Source organism: Nelumbo lutea, chromosome 5 (assembly GCF_056320005.1).
Source record: "Nelumbo lutea isolate HS-2025 chromosome 5, American lotus-T2T, whole genome shotgun sequence".
Taxonomy (NCBI): Eukaryota; Viridiplantae; Streptophyta; class Magnoliopsida; order Proteales; family Nelumbonaceae; genus Nelumbo; species Nelumbo lutea.
Window position 1 is genome coordinate 6,724,063 of NC_142688.1, and position 24,181 is coordinate 6,748,243.

The window sequence follows — 24,181 nt, forward strand, 5'->3', positions numbered from 1 at the left end:
GGTGGTATTTAACTTCTAGAGCCAATAAAATATTGCTGTTTTGTGTTGCTGACTTCACCCAAGAAACTGCTCTGTATTGTTATTCTCCTGCCATGTTTTATCTTGCTTATTTTATTGAACTCACCCAAGATTCCGCTTGTTTTGGATCAGAGATACGTCAAAAACGTCATCCATGGAAGACCTTGGCTTTAAGAAGGGTTAGCTTTTTCTGATTTTCTTCTGCTATATATGTTTTTTCACAGAATGTCTTTTTTCTCTTGAGCGGGCAACCAATGGGAGAACACGAGTGCAGGAGATCCTGACTCAATGTTGATTGGGTCTAAAATTCGACCCAGTGCAGCTTGAAATGTCTCCTGTCTTCTTCTCCTGATCAAACCTCGGCCCTCTAGGCCTCTACAGAATAGGAGTTCTACGAACAGAGCCAGGGCCTAGCATCAAAATTGTTCCCTCTGGCCCTCTCATCATACCTGCTTTCCCATGAATACTTTCCTCCACTGCCCACACTTCACTTGAGTCGTCTAGTAGTAAATCCTTGTGGCAAACACCACCCAAAGCAACCAGAGCCAGAGGCGTCCAATATGCACTTATAATTAAGAAACAAACCATCCTCATTTCTCAAGGTCCAATTTAGAACAACCATATATCTCAGTTGTAAGGAACAAATCAATATTTGAATTAAAGAAGAAAAAAAAAGAGGAAGAAATTTATAGGTATAAGTATAACTTCTATGCAACAGAGCCAGTAACAACTGAGTTTATATCAGAAATTTCAGTAATGATCTTCTCAAGTGCAACAATATCATTGAGGATGCCCGTATGAGAAACACCAGGGATTCTGATCACCTTAAGAGGCTGCGCTGCCGTGTCGGCCCACTTGGCTTCAACAGCTAACAAGCTTACCATGTTCACAGTCCCATCCCCATCCCCATAAACAACTTCAGGCTGCTTATCGAACCCCTCACTTCCATAAAACAAGGTCTCGGGAGTCTCGACGCCATACCCAATTATGCAAGTAACCGGCACCTCTGGCGCTATCAACTGTTCGTGTTCGATTAGTGGCAGAATGCGCGATTTGTAAGGTTGAACTCCTTGGGGGAAACCTATATCCTCCAGGAATCGTGGTATATCAGATGCTGAGTAAGTTGCATTCTGGGTAACTACCAGAAGCTTCATCTGGCCAAATATTTTAGGAGAAGGCAAGAGCCACAGGTTGCTCTCTGAGGTCCTCTGTTCCTCTCTTACCAGCAAAGGGTCTATTAAGGGCACGCGAAGGGTGTAGCCTGAAGCAAAGGTGAGTATTTCCTCAACGGTTCCGCCCCATGGCGCTGACAGTGCAACAAAGTGCTTTACGTATCGCCGGCGCCAAGAGAGTGGATTTCTGTTGAGGAGGTTGAGCACGAAGAGGCCTCCTAAGCTGTGAGACATGATTATCACAGGCTTTCCTCCATTAGTCGCGCTTGCATTCTCGATCAGTTCCTTTAGATCATGGAGGAAGCGAGAGCCCACGAAAGATGGGTGACCTTCTGCGGCTAGACCGTAGCGGAAGTCATATGGCGCTCCAAATAGGTTTACACCATCTATGTAGCCAATTTGTTCCAGTGATTTCACAAGGTTTGCCATATATGAGGTTATGTGCCTGGGGATTGAAACAACAGAGTTAGCAAGAAAAACAAGAATGCGATCATAAAGCACTCATATTATAGAAAGGAACCCCTCTATGTTGAATGTTCAGAGAGAGAGAGAGAGAGAGAGAGAGAGAGAGAGAGAGGGAGAGAGAGAGAGAGAGAGAGGGAGAGAGAGAGAGAGAGAGGGAGAGAGAGAGAGAGAGAGAGATTACTTAAGGTTGGGATCAAGGTAGGCAAGGCTTTGAGTAGATCCAAAGAAAGGAACCCTGGTCTCAACACCTGGATCATTATGGTAGTCATCCTTGTCTGGGTCGTAGTAAAGGGTCATCTGCTGAGCAAAGCACCTAGTGAAAGGAGATAGCAGAATTTTGGGATCGAACCACAGCCTGAACCAATCACTCTTTTCTTCTTCCTTGTGATGAAGAAACGGCTGGAAGCACAGCAGGCTCGATGACTTGAAGGCGCCTGTTAGGCGGGCCTCAAGCTGGTTTCCGCCATTTCCAGGCACCAGAATCAAAGGCTGAAGAGCAGCGCTAGAATGACAAGCGCATAGAGTTAACGCCATGTCAACCAACACCAACAAGATTTTCAATCCCTTCATCTTCGTTTTTGTTGGACAGACAGAGATACAGAGAGAGAGAGAGAGAGAGAGAGAGAGAGCGCAGAGGGACGGAGCAATGGCAATGGGGGCTAGATAAGCTGCAACTTGGATGGTTGCGTGTCCATAAATCCAATTGTGGTGGAGAATTCGAGTATGACCGTACGTGTGGGACGCAAGTATGATGCTGCTTACCTTTTTCTTATCCTTTCCTCTTCGGACAAATGAAAATACGACATGGCATCTGTTTTACCGAGCTATGACATGAATGACATCAGGGAGTTTTTAGCTTTAGGTGGGGACCACGCAACGGTAGCGGTTGATACTACGAAGGATCTTAGAAGGATTATCTACGTACTCCTTATTATGTGAGTTTGAGGGCAGGTTGTGTTTTGTCCTTTTTGCACCAGGAAAATTCCAAAATTTAACCGGACGCACCTTATTCTTCTTGGTTCCAGACTTGGAGTTGTAGAATCAGATTAGAGAGTATTGGATTTTAGAGTGAACGCTTTAAAGTTAAAACTAGGAAAAATAAGGATTCCACCTCTCAAGCCGAACCTATACCTGATGAATTGGGCTGGGCTGAGAAAGTGAAAATCAATTAGCAACTTTGAAATTAGAACTGTATCAAGGCCCAATCTACCCCCCGCCTTCTTCATTTTTGGCCCAAATAAAGAAGAAAATTCAGGCCCAAGCCCAACCTGTGAGGTTGATGTCTTATATAAAAACCAAGCTATACTGGACCCCACCTTGAAGTCCATTCGGCCATCCTAGTCCCTTTTCAATCCTTTCTGATATGCCTATTTTATATTATTAGTCAGAATTATGCGGTTCTCCTTATGATGTTTTTTTAATTAATATTTTTTTTAAATTTAATTCAAATGTGAGTTTTTTTTACTATTTTTGTTTTTCTCTTTATTTTTTTTCTACAACTTGATCAATTACAACAGCTAACCCCTTTTAGGGCTGCAAACCGATCAAATTGAATCGGGTATTATTCAATTTGGATTGTAATCAAATATTAAATGGTGTAAGTAAATTAAACTAAAAATGATCATAATATTTATGTTATTCATAAAAATGAAGTAAGAATGACTTTGATATTTGATAAGGCAGATTTGGCCCAATGACAATCAGACAAGTTCAGGCCGAACTCAGCATCCCCAGCGCCCTAGATAAATATCCCGCTACCACATGTGAATGCCCCTCTCCCCGTAGTAGAGCCATCAGCAGTTCCTGTCGGATCGAAGCGCGGCAGTTCCATGAGATGAAGCATGAATTTCCATATGTGAGCATGGGAGCAGCTCAACGTATTCATGTTGATGCTGAATAGGTAGCAGTAGAACGACCTTAACAACCAACAGTTTGGTGACAAGCACCTCGGAGTAAGGTTGTCCCCGCAGGTTGAGCCAGTCATGGTTCCCATAGGAAGTTGATGGCCAACAAACTAAGCAGCTCTGCCGACTTTATTTTAGCCCAGATAAGCCTCATCAGTCCTCTTCGTGAGGTGTCCCCTACATATTGAACCCTTCGCGACTCCCATGGAAGTTAGTGGCCTATGTACTATACAAACGCCCTTGCGGGTCAAGCCCCTCAAGGCACCCAAGCAAGTCGAAAACTTATAGTTAGTAGAGTTGCTCCCGCAGGTCAAGCTCCCTATGGCTTCTTGTAGGAGTGGACGACTAGTGTCATTATGAGGCTAATGCAGTGCAGTCGTGGCCCTGAACTGTCAACTCACACCGACAACAACATTATGCCCTCGCAAGCGGGGGACAGAACATGTACGTCGTGGTCTCGCAAGCACTCAGGAAGATAATCCCACGGGATGACGTAGAGGTAGCCATATGAAAAGTTACTACAAAATGACCACCCACGTAGGTGGAAAAGTCAGGCCGCACATCGGCCAAATAATATTAAGGAGAGTGGACTACAAATTCACTCCCAGAGCCTAAGGGCTAAGGTGCCGAGCTAATAAAGACCTTGGCACAACCTGAGACCTAGTCGCCCCTTCGGCATGGGCAAAGTCAAGAATAAGAAAAGTGGACTACGAGTCGCTCCCTAGGCCTAAGGGTTATGATGGCGAGCTGACAGAAGAACTCAACACCACACAAGACCCAATCGCTTTGGCATGGGCAACCTAAACCCTAGTCGCTTCAGTAGGGGTAACATAAACCCCAGTCGCCTCTCCGGCATGGGTGAAATAAAAAAGCAGTTCGCTCCATCGGTGTGCAAACATGTCAGATACGTTCTCTGTAGTGTTCACGCCCCTCGGCTTACATTGACCTCGGATTATTCCTAACTATGCCCAGCCCACCAGTTCAACACCTCGGGTGAATCCACACTTAGAAAATTTTTTGGAGAAAAAGAAAGAGAGAAAAAGAAATGATGGAAGGAAGATTAATTCATAACAAGAAAGAAAAACCAAGGAAAGACTAGTTCGCTTTCAGCATCATGATGGTTGCAAACTTGGTCGATCTTTTCACGGTCGACCTCCATCTTGGTTCCTAGCTCCGCATCGAACTCGCTGGCTACTCTTTTGAGAACTGGCTCGAGAAACATTGTGTCGAAGTCTACCTAGGTGGAGAGACATGATAAAACAACCACACAGAGCCCCTTCTTGAGGATGGAATGATGAGCTTCGCTCTTGAGGTACTTAGTTGAACTGTATAACCCCTTGATGGTCGCATCCCTAATAAGGTAGATGCCCTCGGGGTACCTACTCCACCTCTCATTGAGCAGATGAATTCGCTCTTGTGCCCCGATAATCAAGACGGCGAGGTCCTACGTAAGGCTAAAAACACTTGGACTCTTCCGACTTGAGAAGCAAATTGGGCCGACGCTTATGACTACAAGCTTATCGAATCAATCATTCTAGGCCAAAAGGAGCGATCTACTCCCTTCACCGAGCTACTTTCAGCTTATCGAATCAGTGATTCTAGATGACACCTAAACACCACCTAAGTGATGATTTGGAGTCCCAGATCGTGGCTCGTTTTTACCTCGGCCTGGAAACCTTACGCCGACCTTGCGACCTCGACCACAACTTAGGTCGGCTTTTTGCACCTCATCCAGGGTTAGCCTGTAGCACCTCGTCACTGGCCGAAGTGACCTCAATGCAAGGAGCAACCTCCATCGAGAGCTTGCTGACCTTACTGGAGACCAAGCGGTGACCTACGAGATGTGCTCACCGACAAATTCGGCATGCATATCCCGACGCTCCTAGGTTTCTCGAAAGTTGGCCCACGTATCGAATGTTCGGGAGGATGGTCGACGTCCATGGCGGTTACCTCCGAGGATCTCAGACCAGTTAGGCATGACCTCTTAGAAATCTCGAATGTAGTGCGTAAGGCCCAAACCAAACAATGCCTATATAAAGGCACCAACCCCAATGACACAAGAGAAAGGCGAGTAAGTACATTCTATCATACTTTATGATTTTTTAACTCGCAATCTACTACGAGAGTACTAACTTAATCATCGGAGCAACCTCACTGGGTTAGCCACCATGGGTCCTCTAACATTGATTCCTTGCAGGTTTCTCTAAAGAGCTACCTAGCTCAGCAATCAACCCAACTCGACACCCAATCTACCCCCAACTCGGCGTAGTCAACTCCGCATGCAAGTCCTCATCTAGCAAAAATCCTCCACTTCGGCCTCTGAATCATCGGCCATCTGTTAGTAGTCCGAACAACACGGTGCTGCCAAAAAACCCTTCATCAATATTGCTTTTTTTTGTGAATAAAATGAATTGAAAATTACTTTATGAAATTTCAACTTATGCCAATTTGATGAAAGCACAACATTCAAACCATCTATATTAATACAATATAAATTTTAAGTACATGTATGAGTATATATTTAAATAGAATTTAATCGGAATGTATCATATCAGGGAGTAAATCTATATTTGATCTTATCATAAATAGATCGAATTTGGACCATTCCAAATGAAATCAATTTTGGAGAATCGAATACGATTTGCAGCCCTACTCTCTTCTGACTTATTTTGAATTCCTAAACTTTTTGTCCTTCACTTTCGAAACAATTTTTTCCTTAAGGTTGTGTTTGGTTGCGGTGCAATCCTATTTACAATAGTACAAATGTATGGAAGTGTAAATGAAAAGAATGCAAATTCTGGTTTAATTTTATTTTGGGTTTTACTTCATACTGTTTCAGGTCTTATTTTATTTAATTTGCACTACAATCAAATAAAATAAAATAAAATTTGAAACAAAAATAAACTAGAATTTGCACCCAAATCATTTGCACTACCATAGTTTTGCATCACTGCAAACTTATTTACACTGCAACCAAGCACAGCCTAAAGTCTATTTCAACTCTTTTTTTTTTTTGTTAACATTTTGTTATTCATGCCCTTGCACCTGCAAAAATGCTTAGGGTGCATTTGACATTTCTTATTTTAAGGACTTATCTCCTTTTTGCAGTTAAAAATTTATGTTCGTGGGGGCATTTTAACAGCAAAAAGGAGGTAAGTCCTCAAAATTAGGAATGCCAAATGCAGCGTTAGACTGCCATCATCATTATCTAAGACTTATCTCAATTACATGGGGTCAGCTGCATGATCCTAATTCTACCATTCTGTTCTACTTAGTTCATTAAACTATGAGTGTTTAAATAGTTTCTTTCTACTTACTTCAACACATGTCAAGTAATTCAAGACTTTGAATGGTGGGTCAATAAGCAATTATAGTTCCATACTCAATTCTCAATATGGGGTCATTAACTAGTACATGAAATGATGGGGGGACAATTGTTTAAAGAGTGCAAATACAAATATGTATAATGTGAATACAGTATTATTTAGAATACCTTAATCAACTTTTCACATTCAACGTACTTGTATTTTCACTCTTCCCTAAATTGAGAGAGAGAAATGATGATGATGATGGGGACAACTATTAGCAACTGTACCCTTCAACATCCATATCTCAGTCCCCACCATTCCACCATTTAGAAATTGTGGTAAATTGTTCCTGTTTGCCTTTGATTCAAATTTGGCATTTTGATTTCTTTTTTCTTTCTTTTCTCTTTTAAAAACAGGTGGGCTGATTGAATGTAGAAATGTGCAACAGAATTCCCTGCAATTTAAAACTCTGCCCACACTCTGAAAGCATGGGAATCCAGCCCACTGCGACAGAAAACTGTTTGAGAAAAAACTGTTTTGGTGATTGGGTCATGGGTTACAGGCTACAGCCCACTGCTCGATTTGTTCAAAATTTTGAGAAAAAAGAAAAAGAAAAAGAAATGCTTTAAATCATCATTTAAATATATTTTTATTAAAAAAAACTTAAACAGTAAATATTAGAAGTATGAAGCATATTGACAAATGTAAAAGGAATCAATTTGATGAAGCAACATTTCTAACAACCGGGCAACCAAAGACCGTATAAATTGTTGATTTTTGGTTCTAACGGTCCAACCATCTAGTCTGATTTAAGTATAACCTAGAACTCTATCGTTTAAACTTGCATAGTGCATCAGTTGACAAAAAAAAAATCGTTAGATGGGTCCAGGTTAGAGTTGTATCTTTATTAATATATACAATATAAATTTTAAGTATATATATAGAGAGAGAGAATTGAATTGGATCTTATCAGATCAAGTGGGTATTAGATTCATATTTGATCCAATCATAAACGGATCGAATTAGGATCACCCATAATGGGTTTAAATTTGGACAATCGAATACGATTCGCAGCTCTACTCTTTTCTTGTTTGCTTCGAATTCTTAAACATCATGTCCTTCCCACATGATGAAACAATTTTTTTTTTTTCTTAAAAAGTCCTATTTGAACCATATTTTTTTGTTAATATTTTGTTATTCGTGCCCTTGCACATACAAAATATGCTTAGACTCTCATCATCATCTTCTAAGTCTTTATACCAATTACATGGGGTCAGCTGCTTGAATCCTAGTTTGCCATATGTCTTATTTGGTGTCTTATCCCTTTCTTTAATTATAATTGTTTAAATCTTGAGTTTAACTATGGTGCATTAACGACATTGGATCCATGTTAAATCTAGATTTCAATCAATCATATTAAAGATCTCTTACTTTTATTGGTTCACTTTTCACAAATGTATTTTCACATTTAACACGTAGGGGTGAGCAAACAAAACCGGAAAATCAAATCAACGGAAAAAATTGATCAAAATTGAACTGAAAAATCGGTTAATCAAACTGGTCAGTTTGGTTTTGGTTTAGTGTTTTTAAAAAACTGAAGGAATCGGTTCAGTTTTGGTTAATCAATATAAAAAATCGGTAGTTAATCAAACCGACCAGTATACATATATTTCTATATATTTATGTATATTATATATTTTATATATTATAAATTAATAAATATGCATTATATATATTTATAATTTTTTATTGTATATTATAAAAATTAAAAAAATAAACTGAAAATCCAACGAACCAAACCGACAGTTAATCAAACCAAATCGATTAGTTTCAGTTTGGTTTTGATTACTGATTTTCCAAAAACCAGTAATACCAATTTTGTTAAAAAAAAAGACCCACAATTTGATTTACCTAACTGTGAACACCCCTATTAACAAGATGTGAAGCAAAGATATTGTTCCACATCTTTTATTACGCGGTGCAACCAATGCACCATAGATTTTGATTTCAATAATTTCTAACCACCTCAACACATGCCAAGATAAACAAAAGGGGAAACTAGAGGAAAAGTCCCCAGAATAACTTCGTAATAACACACAGAGGCTGAAATTTTTTTTCCTCTTTTCTCAGTCGCTTTTCATTTTCCTAAAGGTGAAGATGATTAAGGGCAAACTTAATGAGAGAGAGAAAGGACTCACCACCGGAGAGAGACGACTGGTGGCGCCGGTGCCTGAGTTCGCCTCTGAGAATGTTCACTGGTTCCTATCTTTCTGAGAGTGTTCATCTCTGAGATTCGCTTCAAGTGAGAATGAGATGAATGAGAAGGGTTAGGATTATTTAGGATTTAAAACTTGTATAAAAGTCGAATCGGGCCGAGCTATTTTGACAATTCCTAAACCCGGCCCAAAAAAATCGAATTGGGCTTTTAGGCCCGAAATAAAACCCACGGACTAAAAACCTTGTTCAAACCCATCCAGGGGCCGGGCTGGCCCATCGGGCTACACGGCCATGAACAGGTCTACCAAGAGATTCAAGACTTTGGATGGTGGGTCTCAAACAAAAATAAGTAGTTATGGTTTTCATACTCAATTCTCAATATCTTCTCAGAACAACTATTGTATTTGCTTTCTTTCCAAACCGAGCCCAATAAACAAAAATAAAAGAAAGAGTTGATGGGGGCCAAGTATTCATAACTGTACCATTCGATTAGAGCATTGTAAACGAGGTGTTGGTATCTCAGGCACTAGACAGCTTGATCTCAGTCCCCAGTTCCCACCCTGAACAAATTGTGGTATATTATAATTATGTTCAAATTCCACTATTTAAAATTTCTCCTCTGTTTTTTTCTTTACTTTCATCATCGAAATTAATTTAGCCAATCATAATTGTTTAAGCTAAGTTTGGTTTGAAGGAAAATGTAAAAAAACCTTTACAAATCTTGTATTGGTTTTCCTGTTTTTTCTTTCCTTTCTCTACCTTTTCCTTCAAACCAAACATAAATAAACTTGATGTTTGTTGAATTATTATATTTGAAAATTTTCTAATTGTGATGAATAGGCATGTATAGAAAATTTGTGACCACTTGGAAATAATGTAAAAGAAGAGCATGGTCCACATGGATTTTGACCCAACTCAAACCATTTTTCCTTGCATGGGCACCGAAGTGACCTTGTTAAAGCCAAAGTGCTTCTTTTCTCCTTATAAACATCATTAAATTGGGTTCCCTATGGAAGTAGACCGTTTTAACCCAGATAACCTAGGAATCAAAATAGGAGAATTTTCTCCTGATGTGAAATTCAAGGGGGAACGGGCACAGAACAAAATCTACATGCAGGATTAAAAGAAGGTCCTCTCTTCAAAGAAAATAAATTGGCATTAGAAACCACAATCAAGTATATTCGGTGGAACCAGAAGCCCATCCTCCAACGGCCCAACCATTTACATTGAACTTAGATGCTTTGTTGATAATGAAACGATTTACCAGGTTTGGGCTCTTCCATCTGTGTCATGAATTTTGAGATTCACGTATATACGTGCATAAGACTTACAAGAGAGGGACACCACATACAACCCTCATTCCTTTTCAATATGGAATTTTCTTCAACTATTTATACTTGAACCCAATACTCTATGCCCAATTCAAGCAAATAATCGTAGTAGTAAGAATTTGCAGAACACATTTTTGAAACTTGATTCTAAACAAAGACATAGAATAGAGGGAAGGATGCACCATCTTACCCATAGTTTTCAAAACCGGACCGGACCAGATGGTCAGACCAGATAAAACCGAGAATCGGTCACCCATTTTACCCCAGAATTGTCTATTGACCAAAAACCATTAATTTGGTTAGTAAACTGTTGACTTGGTCAGTTGAACCGTTCAAACCATCCAGCGGTTTTTGGCTGCTTTTATTTTTATTTTATTATTTTAATTTTTTATTTCTTTTATCAAAATGGGTTGTTTATTTGGTTCGAATGGTTGGACCATTCAACCTAGGAACCGGACCCTTGAATGATTTATTGCCCGGTTCGGTTTTAAAAACCTTGATCTTAACTTTGTTATTAACTTTGTACTTTTGTAGGAAATGTGAAACTCGACGAAGAGAAATGTGGCCTAAGAGTAAGCAATAAGGAGATTTCCTATATGAAAAGAAGAGGAAATAACGGCATGTTTTGTGCTCCGCACACAAAACAAAATGTAAAAAGAGGCAAAATAATTTAATTTGTTTTTCAATATATGAATCCACAAACAAAGTACATCAACCATGGAGAATGAAAGCCGGATGGAAAATGTTATGTGCTCTTCAAAAAAGAAAGAGAAAGAATGACATTGATGGTGATAAAAGAAAGAATGCAAAATGATGAGGGGTGACTTGGCATGACCTATTCATATACGGACACATGGAAGTGACCTATTGATTGGATATTGATTCGACACTTCCTTCCACCTCAGCAGGCTAGGTCACTTTGGGCACCTTGGTCAGGACCAAGGTCCGAGCTGCTCGTGATGGCCTGACCTGTTGATGTGACACATAGGCATCTTCTAGAAGCGGGCCAGCTGTCTCCAAGCTCATTGGGATCACATCGTGCGATTGTAGGACTTATCCTTATCCTGCCTGAATCGGACAAACTCAATAAGCCTTATCGGCTAGCACGAAATCCTCCTCCTGATGCGGAACGGGCTCCTAACAACACGGGCCAAAGATCTTGGAGGTGTTTCGTGAGATCTATGTCATCTCATCTATTTAAGGGCATCAACCCCAACGATGCAAGGTACGTGTGACTTACTACTTACTAGCACTCTAGCATTCAAGCATTCAGCTTGATCAAACAAGAGTACTAACTTAAGCATCGGAGTGCCCACCCCGGGTTCTCTGAGCTTTCCTCTTCTTGTAGTTCGACCGGCCAAATAAGCAATCGACGTCCGAACTACTCTCTAGCTAGGAACAACCAGATCACACACAATCACAAAGCATACTCTAGAATGAAAGCATAATGAAAAACCTTAAAACATAGAAAGTCATAGGTTAAATTAAGAGACTAAATCTATTTTAAATTTGTAACCAATAACAGAAATGTTTAGGCTCGGTTTGGAAAGAGTACAAATGCAAATATGTACAATGCAAATGCATACAAAATAATACAAAATATAAGGTTTTGCACTCTACATATTTGCATTGTACCCCTTCCAAACTAAGCCTAAAGAGTTAATTTTGAAGGGGATTAAGAGAAGTAACCAAATGTGGAGTACACGTTTAGATGAGAGACATATTCTTTAAAAATTTTCAAAGCAACGAACTACTAAATAAAACCAATCGCAATCTTCCAAAAACCAAAAGAAAATTATAGAAAATAAAAAATTAGAAAAATAGAGAGGATTCGAAGATAATTTAGAAGCTCCTATAAATCAGAAACATAAATGGGTAGGGCTTTAATGAAAGAAAAAATAGGGGTGCTAAGATGGCAAGTTGAGAGTGTTAGGATTGGTATTTTGAAGATAGAGGCAATCAAGGAAAAAACTAGTTTGGGAATGAGGAAAAAGGAGACACCATCTAAGGTAACCCATTTTGTTTTAATATATAGTAATAGATATGCTATAGCTTGTGAATAACTATGCGATATTCAGCAACATAGTTGGTTTTGTTTTTAAAAACAAAAGCAACTTCTACATCAGCAAAAACCATTATGGTTTTTTCTGATGTGGCAGTTATTTTTGCTTTTACAAACAAAGTCGACCATTTTGTCAAACGAACCCAGATTTCCTTCAAGCAAAATTCTACTCGCATAGCATCCGACTATGAGAATATCTCCCATACATATATATTAAATTCATAAAGAAATGTTTCCAAAAGATCGGATTCAGTCTTCATAAGATTATATTCACACTGTATTCACAGCTACTTTCAACCATGTATTGAGAATATCTCCATACTTATATGTTTGTATTCATGGGGAGATATTCCCAATGCGCAACTAAAAGTAATTGCGAGAACGATGTAAAGACAGTCTTGTGAGGACTGAATCCGAGTTCTGTCATGTTAAGTGTGTATAAAGGTTTTTGCTTCAGAGAATCCACCTGCCATGGGATCATCCATTATATTTTTATTGCTATGTATATCAGTGGAGTTGGGTTGAGATTGAGATTAGCCCGTACTAAGACTGCCCCATTGTGTTTACTATATAAATAAATAAACAACCCTAACTTATTGACATAATTGCATTCAAAAAATTGTAAACATAGCCTTTATTGTTCAAAGGATATAATGGGCCAGGTTAATTTAAAGTGACTTTATGTTGGCTTTTGGTTGACCCAAACCTGTAAAAAACATGACCTGTTTGATGTTAGACATCCTCAGTAGGGGTGATTATGGGCCAGGCCGGGCTTAGCACTTGCGCCAAGGGCTTCAGTTTGGGTTTATGAATGTGTGTTCAGGCCAGACTGGGCCTGAATACGAAACCTAGCTAGGTCCAAATCCAAAACTTTCAGGCCCGGCTGAAAAAAAAAAAACATCACTCTCCAGACGCTGGTGCTATTTCATAATTAATCTACATTTAACCAATCTTGCTCCATAATTAATTGTTTGACAAATTAAACTTTAGAATTAACCAGCATATAATTAATTATAATTGGAATTAAAATTCTATAGATGATTTAATCGTTATTTTTTCTCTGGAATTAATTCTTGTAATGGTGTCGAAATCCCTAAGATAAAAAAAAAAGGAAATAACATACCCCCTCTGCAGGAACCATCAATCAAAAGATGTAAATCCTCTAAACCAAAAAAAAAAAAAAAAAAAAAAAATCAATAGATGTAAATAACGACTACAGTTGCATCATTTTATTACCTAAATTCAAAATAGGAGAATCTAATATTGGATTTTTCATTTATTTTTCGTTGTCGATGGCCAAACTTTAACAAGTTTTGTACAGTTGAAATTTCAGACGTCTGATTTTGAAAATCAGCTCTAGTTCTTCTATCCAATGTTTGAAAATCAGTTGGGACTGAGTGATTGACCGAGCTCATCCGGAATTCGATTTATTTTCGATTTCCAAATATGAACTACCCATAATATGCTTCGGAACTGTTAACTTTGGTCAAAATCTGACTGAAACTCAATTGAACCGGTTGAATTGGAAATCGCCTTGGATTTTATTTTTTTATATTTGAAATAAATTAGCTTATTTTTATATCGACATTTGAGTCCAAATCTGCTGTAGTCAAGGCTAAAGCTGTCGCGCCAATAAGAAACCAACATCTATTGGTGCTCATCTCCTCTCGTGTGATAATAAAGCACTCCTCTTCCTCATTAGCCCTCCTAATCTTCCTACAGTGGATTAACTATTGTTTCAGTTATTGCAGGTGTAGTTGTTTGGCGATGAGGATTGAACATTAAATCTTTTGGCGATAAGGATTCAACATCAATCTCTTGGTCAAAGTGATTTTTACTATCTAGCATGCTGCATGGATTAGTACATGTCCATTCATATCTTATGTTGAAATTTAAAATAATATCGAACATTAGATAACTTAGGTGATATTTGACATCAATGATGATTTTTCGAAAATCACTGCCATGTCGAAGCCACATCAGCATTAGAGAAATGGGTGTTGAAATTTATGTTTGGTTGACTGATTTTGGTGATTCCCCACCAAAAATCAATTATTGAAATTAGCCCTTTACAGGGATTACCTTTTTTTATTGATTTCCCGATTTCTAGCTGATTCTAATTTTTTTAGTATGACATGACATTAAATAATAACTCTAATACAAAAATAATTGGCGCTTGAAAATCAGTACCACACAGGTTTAAAGCAGATTTCTCAAAAATACATGGCAGAAATAGATTAATACTTTGTTGTCCACAGTAAAATCCTTTAAATAGAATTAAAAAAATGAATAACAAGAAGGAAAAACAACCAACAAGCTTTATTCCATTCTTTCATAGAATTATGAACTTCCAATTTTTCATGGTGGATGTTAAAGCTACCTCATCTAGCATTCAAACATTTTCAACACAATAAGGAGCTATGATCTTATCATCCATGGTACCAAGTTGAATTATTAAAAAGGAGCAATTTTTTTTTCTTTAAGGCTCAGATTGGAAGGTGCATTTAAAGTAGAAGATATTTTATTTTGGCAAAATCTGTGGTATAAAAAAAATTGTAATATGAAAAAGTGAACCGGTGATAAATTATTACATTGCAATTGACATCTTCAACATGAATTTTTGGGGTCTTGCCTTTAAAGACCGTAAAGAGTATCAATGGTATTCAAAAATCCAATTTTGAATTCGATACTCAACATGACCAAATTGAATTTAGATAAGTCGAATATCTAGTCGATTGAATTTGGATATGATCTGATTCAATTCGATAAATATCCAAATTTGACTGATCATTTAATACTTATATATAATATATAAAATATTTAAATGTTTTATATAATTTATATATATCATTAAATTATATAAATATTTATATATTTATATAAATGAAATATTTATTTTGTACATTTATTAATTACTTAAAATAATTAATTAATCAAATCTTAGTTGAATCAAATATTCAAATATTTAATCAAATTCAAATCAAATATTAATTTTCAATATCAATTGGGTATTATTCGGGTCATGGTTGAGCTGGCATTAAATGTCATGTGGCCATCCAATCACTACCCAGTTACCTTGGCCACGTTGGCATCGCTATGCCAAATCCATGGCATACACCGACTCCGTGGCCATGATCGCGCTACGCTACCTCTGTAGCCCCCACCTCATCCTCTCAACCACGTCAACTCCATGTCATGCAAATAAGTACGACCAAGAATAGGAGAGGGATGGGGACAACTCCGCTGGGGATTAAGACTTTATCCTGAAGACCATGGTGGTTAACCTCATCCCGACAGCCTCGGAAACCTAATCCGATTAGAGCACGGACCTTCGGTTATAAAAAGATATCTCCTGCTCAAGGTAAGGGATTCCAACTTCTAGCACCCATATTGTTACTTTGCTCGGATCAACGCCCTCATTGCTCAGCCTGACCATCCACCATCTTCTACTGATTTGAGCATCAGAGTGCCTATTCGGGGATAACTCCTTGGGCCTCTGTCATCTTTTCTTGATCACAGATCTTGGAGTGCGACTTTGTCCTTCTACCTCTGCTCCGCCCTGTAAGTAAGGACTATCTGACCATAACCTTGATTCGTACATCACCTTGGATTGAGCAACATCACATATCAAATTAGATATGAATATCAAAATTTCTAATTAGATTCAAATTCAAATATTGATTCATTCAATTTGAATTCAATCCATTGCCACCCGTATCGGACTGCTGAAAGATTTACTTAGAAAAAACTTGCCTAACAAACCCATATTTAATGTAATTGATTAATTTTTTGCTTTTATTATGTACTTTTGCATCGTAATTGAATTATTTTATTTTTATAAAGTTTTAAATTTTTTATATCAATTACCATTTACTAGTCACTTGTGAAAAAAACACGAGAACAATTGATCTAAAATTTCAAATCCGAGCTGACATGATTAAAAGGTTGCCTAAACAAGAACATCAGCCGGTGAAAATCCACAATGCCAATAAGCTTTGCATGAATATGTGGTTTTTGCAATCGCAAAATAAGTCATATCATAATCATCATTGTTGTTCTTTCCATGAATATGCGGTTTTTGCAACTTCAAAAATAAGTCATATTATAATCATCATATAGTACGGGCTACATGGATCAATTTAGGGGTTTTTACTGCTTATTCCATTTAAAAACTTTTGTCTGTACAATAGGAAATGAAAAAAAAAAATCACTATTTAAGGGTTTGGCAAAAGTTTTATGTTGTGGTTTTTCTTTCTTGGTAAATAGAAAAGAAATCATTCACCACCTAAAGAACTATACTAAACATATGACATTTGAGGACAAAAAATAAATAAAACTCCCCTCTAGATTTAGAGATTATTTGGTACTGTCGTTTATTTAATAAATATTTTATATAAGATTTATCATTTTTATTGAAAAACAAAAAAGTGATTGATAAATGTTTATTTGGTATTGTTTGACAGTTAGATGACATTATAAAAGTTAAATGGTAAATAAATGGTTGGGTGTTGAAAGAACACTCAACAGTTGATTCTCACATAAATTGAGAAAACATTCATTTAATAAATAGTCTTATTAAATAACATTCTGGAATAAATACCTATACGATAATCAATTGATAATATTATTTTTTTAAATAAATGGCTACAAAACCAAACACCCTTCTCAACTAATTAAGCTATTTCATGAGGAGTTGGTAATTTAAAAATTGAAACAATCCTCTTTCCATTATTCGGTTTGAGACTGACGATATAAGAATTAAGAAGAGCCCCAATGAGAAGGTTATGGAAGGAAATGGAATTTGGAAAAGAGACTTGAGAGTAGATGTTTGTAAATTAAAATTAGATCAGTCTGTGTTATAAATTAAAACAAGAAATTATTGTCAAATTTAATATCAACAAACTCCAAACCAGCTGACAGTTGGAACAACCTGTTTTTGACCAACCGAATATGAAATTATTACTAATTAAAAGCATGCCAAAAAAGTTATTGGAAATTATCATATCCATTAAACGCCAAATCAATGCATGATGTGATTTAGTTAAAATATAATAAAATACTGTGAAATTTACCATCATGTGCAATTTTGTTTCCAAAATAAAACAGCTGAAATGCCAGCAAAAATAATAAATTTGTTCTTATAAAAAGGAAAAAATAAAAAAAAAAGGTCCTTTCAACAGTGGATAGAAAGGCTACGCAGCTTTCGCATCCACCATAAAAAAGAACATTTCATTGGCAAACAAATCATTAGAAAAAGGAAGTAGATAATCAAATAGAAGTCGCACTAGACCCTTCTTAATCCAGTAAAACATTCAACTTCTACTTATCCTTTGAAAAAATGTCTTCTCCTCCAAAGAGAATTAGAACAAATTAACAGTTTGTCCTATTGTGAATTAGAACAAATTCACACTAGACCCTTCTTAGCGTCTGTTTGGGAGCGCTTTTGCACGGCAGCTTTTCACATTTTGAGACGAGCCTTATACGAAAAACTCAGTAGCCATGTTTGGTAAAAATCTGGAACACAGACATGCAGGCTCCGAATGTCATTTTTATGACTGTTGAGTGCAGCTAGTTCAAGTAACTTATCCAGAATACATATACTTAACCATCGCCGCTTGTCTATAGCAGCTCAAATGCTTAATGAAAGCTTGGAATATTGTAAATTTTTGGTGGTTAGGAGTGACCATAATATTTTAAACCAAGGTTTTTAAAACCGATTTGGAGAATGAATCGGTCAGGGGTCTGGTTCTTAGGTCGAACGGTCTGATTGTTCGAATTAAATGGTCAAGTCGTTCTGACAAAAAAAATTAAAAATAAAAAACAATCAAAACCATTCGAACGGTTAACCACCCAAGTCAGCAGTTTACTGACCAAAATCAACGGTTTTTGAGAAAAAAACGGAACCAATCACCTGACCTATTCCCAATTTTTCCAATCTGACTGTCCGATCTAATCCAATTTTGAAAACCATGTTCTAAATGACTGATCATCTGTATATATCTATATTATATAACGTAGTCATTTGTCTTAGTTTTAGTGGTTAAATCAGAGTTCTTATTACTTGTACTTTTACCTTTTTATAGCCCTTATACTAGCAAGATATAATCATACAATCGAAAAAGGATAAATAGTTGTCGATTTAAACCCTTTATTCTTATTAATGATCTTTAAGGCTCAGTTTGGGTGAAGTATTTATAAATTTAAATTTGTAGAATACAAAATCTTTTATTGTGTAAATTGTATTTATATTCCTTTTAAACTGGGCCTTAAATACTTTTGTGATAAAAGCCACAATAACATATATATCTTTGTTGTCATTGCTAAGTGAATACTTCATAGTGAGAATGAAGTTGAAGCTGGAAAAAAATATATATATTATGTATCAAAAGAAAAAAAAAAAAAAACTCTTGTTTGACGACTAGCAACACCATGGTCACATGTTCAATGCATGTGCCTGCTTATGAGAAATTCCAAAATGAACGCTTCTATATAGAATTCAAATTGAATATGAACATATTCATAATTTTTTAGAATCTCATTCCACAATGGATGCAGGTCCCCCCTCCCCTTGTTTTCTGTTCTATAGGATGATTAGGATAGGTTATGTTACACTAGTTTGACAGAATTAACTAATCAATGCCGTGGCAGAAGCAACAACTAATAAGTCGTTAACCCATGGATATTTATTTATTAAATGCTCACTTAATTAATATTTAACCCAACCATTTAAAAGAATTGAGTAAATTTTTGAAACGTCTCCTGAAAGTTTGGTAATTGTAATCATCTCCCCACATGGTTACAATATGCAAGTTGACCATCTTTGTTAGAATCTTCTAAAAGAAAGTATGAAAATGTTTAAAATATTTATGTAGTTATTTTTTATCAAAAATGTTTATTTTTGAAACTTTCACGTTATATAAATGGTTAGTCATAACTCTCCCAATCTCTTTTTCTGAAATTTGTTTATTTTTCAAATTTGCCCTAAATTTGTATTGTATATTCTGTAGAAATCAGTCTCAATAATTAATCTGCATGGATATTTTGGACAATTAAACAATTTAATACCTCTTTTTAGGAGGATTCTAACAGAGAGAATCTACTTACAATTGTGTTAAAAAATTCAAGAAAAGCGATTACAATTGCCAAACTTGAGAGGAGACTTCAATGTTTCATCAACAGTGGAAAACTAAGGAGAGGTTTCAGCAGTTTACCCAAAAGCATTATCCATTAATATCAAGGAATATTTTTTGGCCTATCAACTGGTGGGTGATCCAATTAATGATTAGTCTTCATCCCTCATAGGATCAAACCCATGGAACTATGGCTCTGTGAGAATTCAGATCAACTTCCCACAGAGCATGTCCACCATGGTTTTTAAAAATGAATCGGTGACTGAATCGGTCAGGGGTCCGATTACTGGTTCAAATGGCTCGACCGTTTGACCTGAACAGTCGGCCCGTTTTAACAAAAAAATTAAAAAGATTGGAAAATGATCAAAACCATTCGAACGATTAACCAGCTGGTTCAGTGATTTATTGACCAAAAAAAATGATTTTAGAGGAAAATAAAACTGGCCAAATGACCGGTTCCCGGTTTTTCCAATCGGACCATCTGGTCCAATCTGATTTTAAAAACAGTGATGTGCACATGCACGGTTGAGAAACATTCAAGCCCCATTCTAACTTCCCTTTTCCTCACCACTCCCCCCATCCCCCCAAAAAACAAAATCCCTGGCTCCGCCACTATTTATGTGCATCCTATTTTATTATCACCCAATTATCTAAAGTTTGATGTTGATAATGTATCCATCAGTGTACGTGGAAGAACGCTTTATATTCTTGGAAAGGGAGGAGCCAAATGTTCAATTGTTATTTATCTAATAAAAACTACATGTGATAAATCTGATGTGGATGTGGCCATATGAACATGTTGGATATGCACTCCTTGACAATGGTGTGTGGGTGGGTGTACTTTTCATTTAATCAAAGTAAGGACATGTGAAATCAATCCACTTGGAGCTCAAAATTGACCTTATCAACAACAATCAGGATTCAGGAGTGGAATGAATCCCAAAGAAGATCAGGAGTCAGGACTCGAATGCAGATCCAAACTCTTAAGTAACAGGGTCAGATAGGGTTGGGTCTACCGAATTGACCCAGACCTTTTACAGCCTTAGGCCGTAGGCATCTGCTCCTCACACCAACCTTACAGCATGTTTTGGCTGTACATTGAAAATATCTCCCGTACCATGTGGCTGTGAGATCGGTGTGAAGCGCGCTGAGAAATAGATCCCAATTCTTAGGCATCTACTTAAGTACCTATCCGACCCGCTTGCTTGGCAAATGGGCAAAGGTGGTTTTTGTGTTCATGCCCAGGAACCTGGGTTTGGGAAACGTTTTACCAGGTTGGATTTTGAGTCTGTGGGAGGCAGCTGAGCTGCTGATTGTGGACGATTTACAAAAGCTTTTCAATATTGGCGTATTATTGTACCTCTGTTTTGAAAGCTTATCCTTCTCTAGGCTAAGTCTTGTTTATATCTTTCTTTTCATCCTCACCTAGTTATATGGCCGCTTGTTTTGAAAAAGTCATCGTATATCTTTAGACCTTTTTTTTTTTTTAAGTTTTGACATTACTTGTATCAAGAATCAAAGGGGTCGTTTGATAACAGCTGAACCGTCTGAAATACTGAACGATTTATTGCATTATCTTTTAGATAACAGGTCATTAGGTAGGTTATGCGTTGATTGACGACGGATGTCTGTCTCTCTCTGTTTTATACCCCCATTCAATTCAGTCAAATCAGCTGTTATAAATGTCCACAAAAGCTTGCCGGTGGCTGCACCAAAGTCATTCACATTACAAAACGCCTACGGAGACCCCAATGACCAATATACATTATGTCTTTTCTTTCCCTCTCAAATTTCCTGAGAAAACCGTCAACCCAAACTCCTCTATAAACCAAGAAGAGCATTAACCTCTCTATCATCTCTGCAGCCATCTTTTGATGTTTTAATTTGTTGATTGAATCACCCACTCGTTTCTCTCTATCTCCCTCTTGTTTCCGATACCCTTTCTTTGTCATATTGGGTAATAGGATTGTTTGTATGGTTAAAACATGAGAAACAGAGCAAAGAACGAAAGCAAGCTTGGCCGGTGCATCAAGGCACCCTTCAGAATTCTCTGCAAGGCTAGAGACTTCTATGTCCGTAGCATGACCAACTGCGCCAACAGTTACGGCAACGTCATGGGTGGCCCTGCTGTACCAATCTCCGACCTTCCCAAGAGCTTCAGCGTCAACTCGTCCAGATCGAGAGAGGACGATGATCTCCGAGAGCTGATTCGAGCTGCTTCCCGGAGGAGTCTGGAGAATCATATTGAGATGGAACTCAGACAGCAACTGGAACAACAACAGCAGCAGCAGCAAATGCACGGAAAGGTGCCCAGGAGTTTTAGCGTAGGGATCGGACGAATTGATGAGGACAAACCTTGTGATTTCAGCCAAGACTTCAAGGTGAAGACTGATTTGCTGTATCCGAGAAGCAGAAGCTATGCTGTTACAAATAGGCCTCGTATGTTCGGTTAGAACAGATATATGTGTAGAAGGAAACATATACAGAGTCAGCGGTCAGGTACTTCATAATAGGAAGTCTAATTCTTTCGCCCTCCCTCTCTCTCTCTCTCTACCATGCCAAGATTGCTTTGTAGAGAGTTTCGTCATAAAAGGGTTCTTAATTTGCTTGCTTAGATTTGCAGAGGAATTGTTTGTTAAATAGGCTGATTGGGCTGTTCTTTTCCTTTAAATGATTAAATCTCTTCCTTTCAACTTTTTGAGAATGCAACCAAATGTAATTCAGGATTTGGTGTACAATCTCTCATTCGTGGAAGCTGCAGTTATTGGTACTGAAACCTAAATAATTCTTCCTAGATTTTTTTTTCACGGTTTTCTCTTTTCAAATCAACTACAGCTCTCAGGCTCGGTTCTTCGCCAATTTACCCAACCCTAGACCTGATCAGAAAAAATCAATCACGTAACCATTCAGCGGGCGCCTATGAGTGGTTTCACACTAAAAATCTGACAATTACAGGCACCTACCTAAATATGGTTCGAAATTATGGTTCAGGAGTTGGAATTACACGCAATTAGCGGTTGGGATCTTCAATGACAAATAGACATTACGGATCAGGAATTCAATCAATGGTTTTTATTTTTATTTTTATTTTCTGATAAGCATTCAAATCTCAATCAATGGGCTTTGGTGTATTGGGTGGTCTTTTAGGTGGGGCTGACAAAGACAAATACATAAATTCAAATTTATTTGCGGGTTGGTTGGTGGGAGGTTGGTAGAGAGTGTAATCTTTATTTTATTTTTTATTTTATAATTAGAATCTATCTACTATGAAATGTGGGAGCTGCACTTTTAAGCAACTCACTTTCCATTAGTTAATTAAGAGTTAATAATAATAAACCAAATTAATTATGACAAATCAATTTCTTCCTTCCTAGATTAGTGATATATAGTTATATACATTATATTTTTTCTTTTGTTTCGTCATCTGTCGTAGTTTAAAAATTCCATCAACTACATTTCATTATTCTTTAATAAAAATTCTTCCTCGATTTAATGAGGTTCAGTTCTTTTTTTTTTTCATTTAATTTAAGCAGGATTGTGCTTTTGAAGCACAAAATCACATAGTCGCTATTTTTTACTTTGGAGAATAGAAATGTTTTGGCTCTAGATTTTAAACCTTTTTTTTTCAAATGAACAAGTGCTCGATGAAATGATAAAGTATCATATTGGCATAAGAAAGTGTGAGATTGAATAGGTAAAATAGATTTAAATTGACTTTAAGATTGAATAGCAAATGAAGAGTGAATAATTTAGGGGTGCAAGTCGGGTTGGCCCGAGATAATAATTTACACTGTTTCAAGTTCGGTTTCAGGTTGGGCCTATTGAAGTTTTGACAAAATCCCAACCCTAACCTGAAAAACTTGCACCCCTAGTGAATATATAACTACTAAAGTTTGGATAATTTTGTCATTAACTGTTACAAATAATATAATTTTGTAACGTAAACCCATGGCTAGGCCTTGAAAACAGAGTTTCTAAGGTTAAGGTTTAGTGAGCTTACATGTTACACTAATTGGCCGGGTTAGGCTGGGGCAGATCCAACCTGATTCAATAAGGTTGGAAGTAGTTTTTGATCCAAGCACCACATGGCTTCTAATTGAAACTACCAGTTGGAGTCAATTATAATTATAATTGACAGCTATACTTTTTTACTTGTAATTAGACAATAAATATATCAATTTGTTAAAGCAACACATTAAGCACATGTGTTGTTGTACCCGATAAATTTTTCTTCATATTAATTATTTGAATTTTAGATATATCATAGTTAAGATAGATGTTGAAAATTAAAAAGCGTAACAATATGATTAAAAATAAACTTAAATGCTTGTAGCAAATAACAATTATTATTATTTCAACAAAATTCTGTATATTTTCATTTTTTGTGTTATATCATTTTTTAAATATTTGTTATTCAATTATGACATCATGAGTTTTTTTGTAAAGTTGGATTATTAACCCACCATCTAGATAAGAAAATAGCTTTATTTTTGGATTAGTTTTAAATTATGAAAAATTATAGTCAAAACTGGTTGTACATTTAAAATTAGGCTACAAATTGGTCCATAAACTAA

At 36.9% G+C, this 24,181-nt stretch overlaps 2 protein-coding genes across 2 annotated transcripts; one reads left to right on the top strand and one right to left on the bottom strand.

The window, feature by feature from the left end:
* Positions 1-590: 590 nt before the first annotated feature.
* Positions 591-2,368, bottom strand: LOC148850055 (alpha/beta-Hydrolases superfamily protein). Its single transcript, XM_088942439.1, has 2 exons — positions 1,837-2,368; positions 591-1,635 (listed from the first exon to the last, which is right to left on the bottom strand). Exons 1-2 carry the CDS (start codon positions 2,223-2,225, stop codon positions 726-728), a joined length of 1,299 nt encoding a protein of 432 aa, XP_088798565.1. The 5' UTR covers positions 2,226-2,368; the 3' UTR covers positions 591-725.
* An 18,460-nt stretch (positions 2,369-20,828) lies between these two features.
* On the top strand, positions 20,829-22,300 carry LOC148850056 (uncharacterized). Its single transcript, XM_088944616.1, has one exon. It carries the CDS (start codon positions 21,593-21,595, stop codon positions 22,058-22,060), a length of 468 nt encoding a protein of 155 aa, XP_088800742.1. The 5' UTR covers positions 20,829-21,592; the 3' UTR covers positions 22,061-22,300.
* Positions 22,301-24,181: the final 1,881 nt, after the last annotated feature.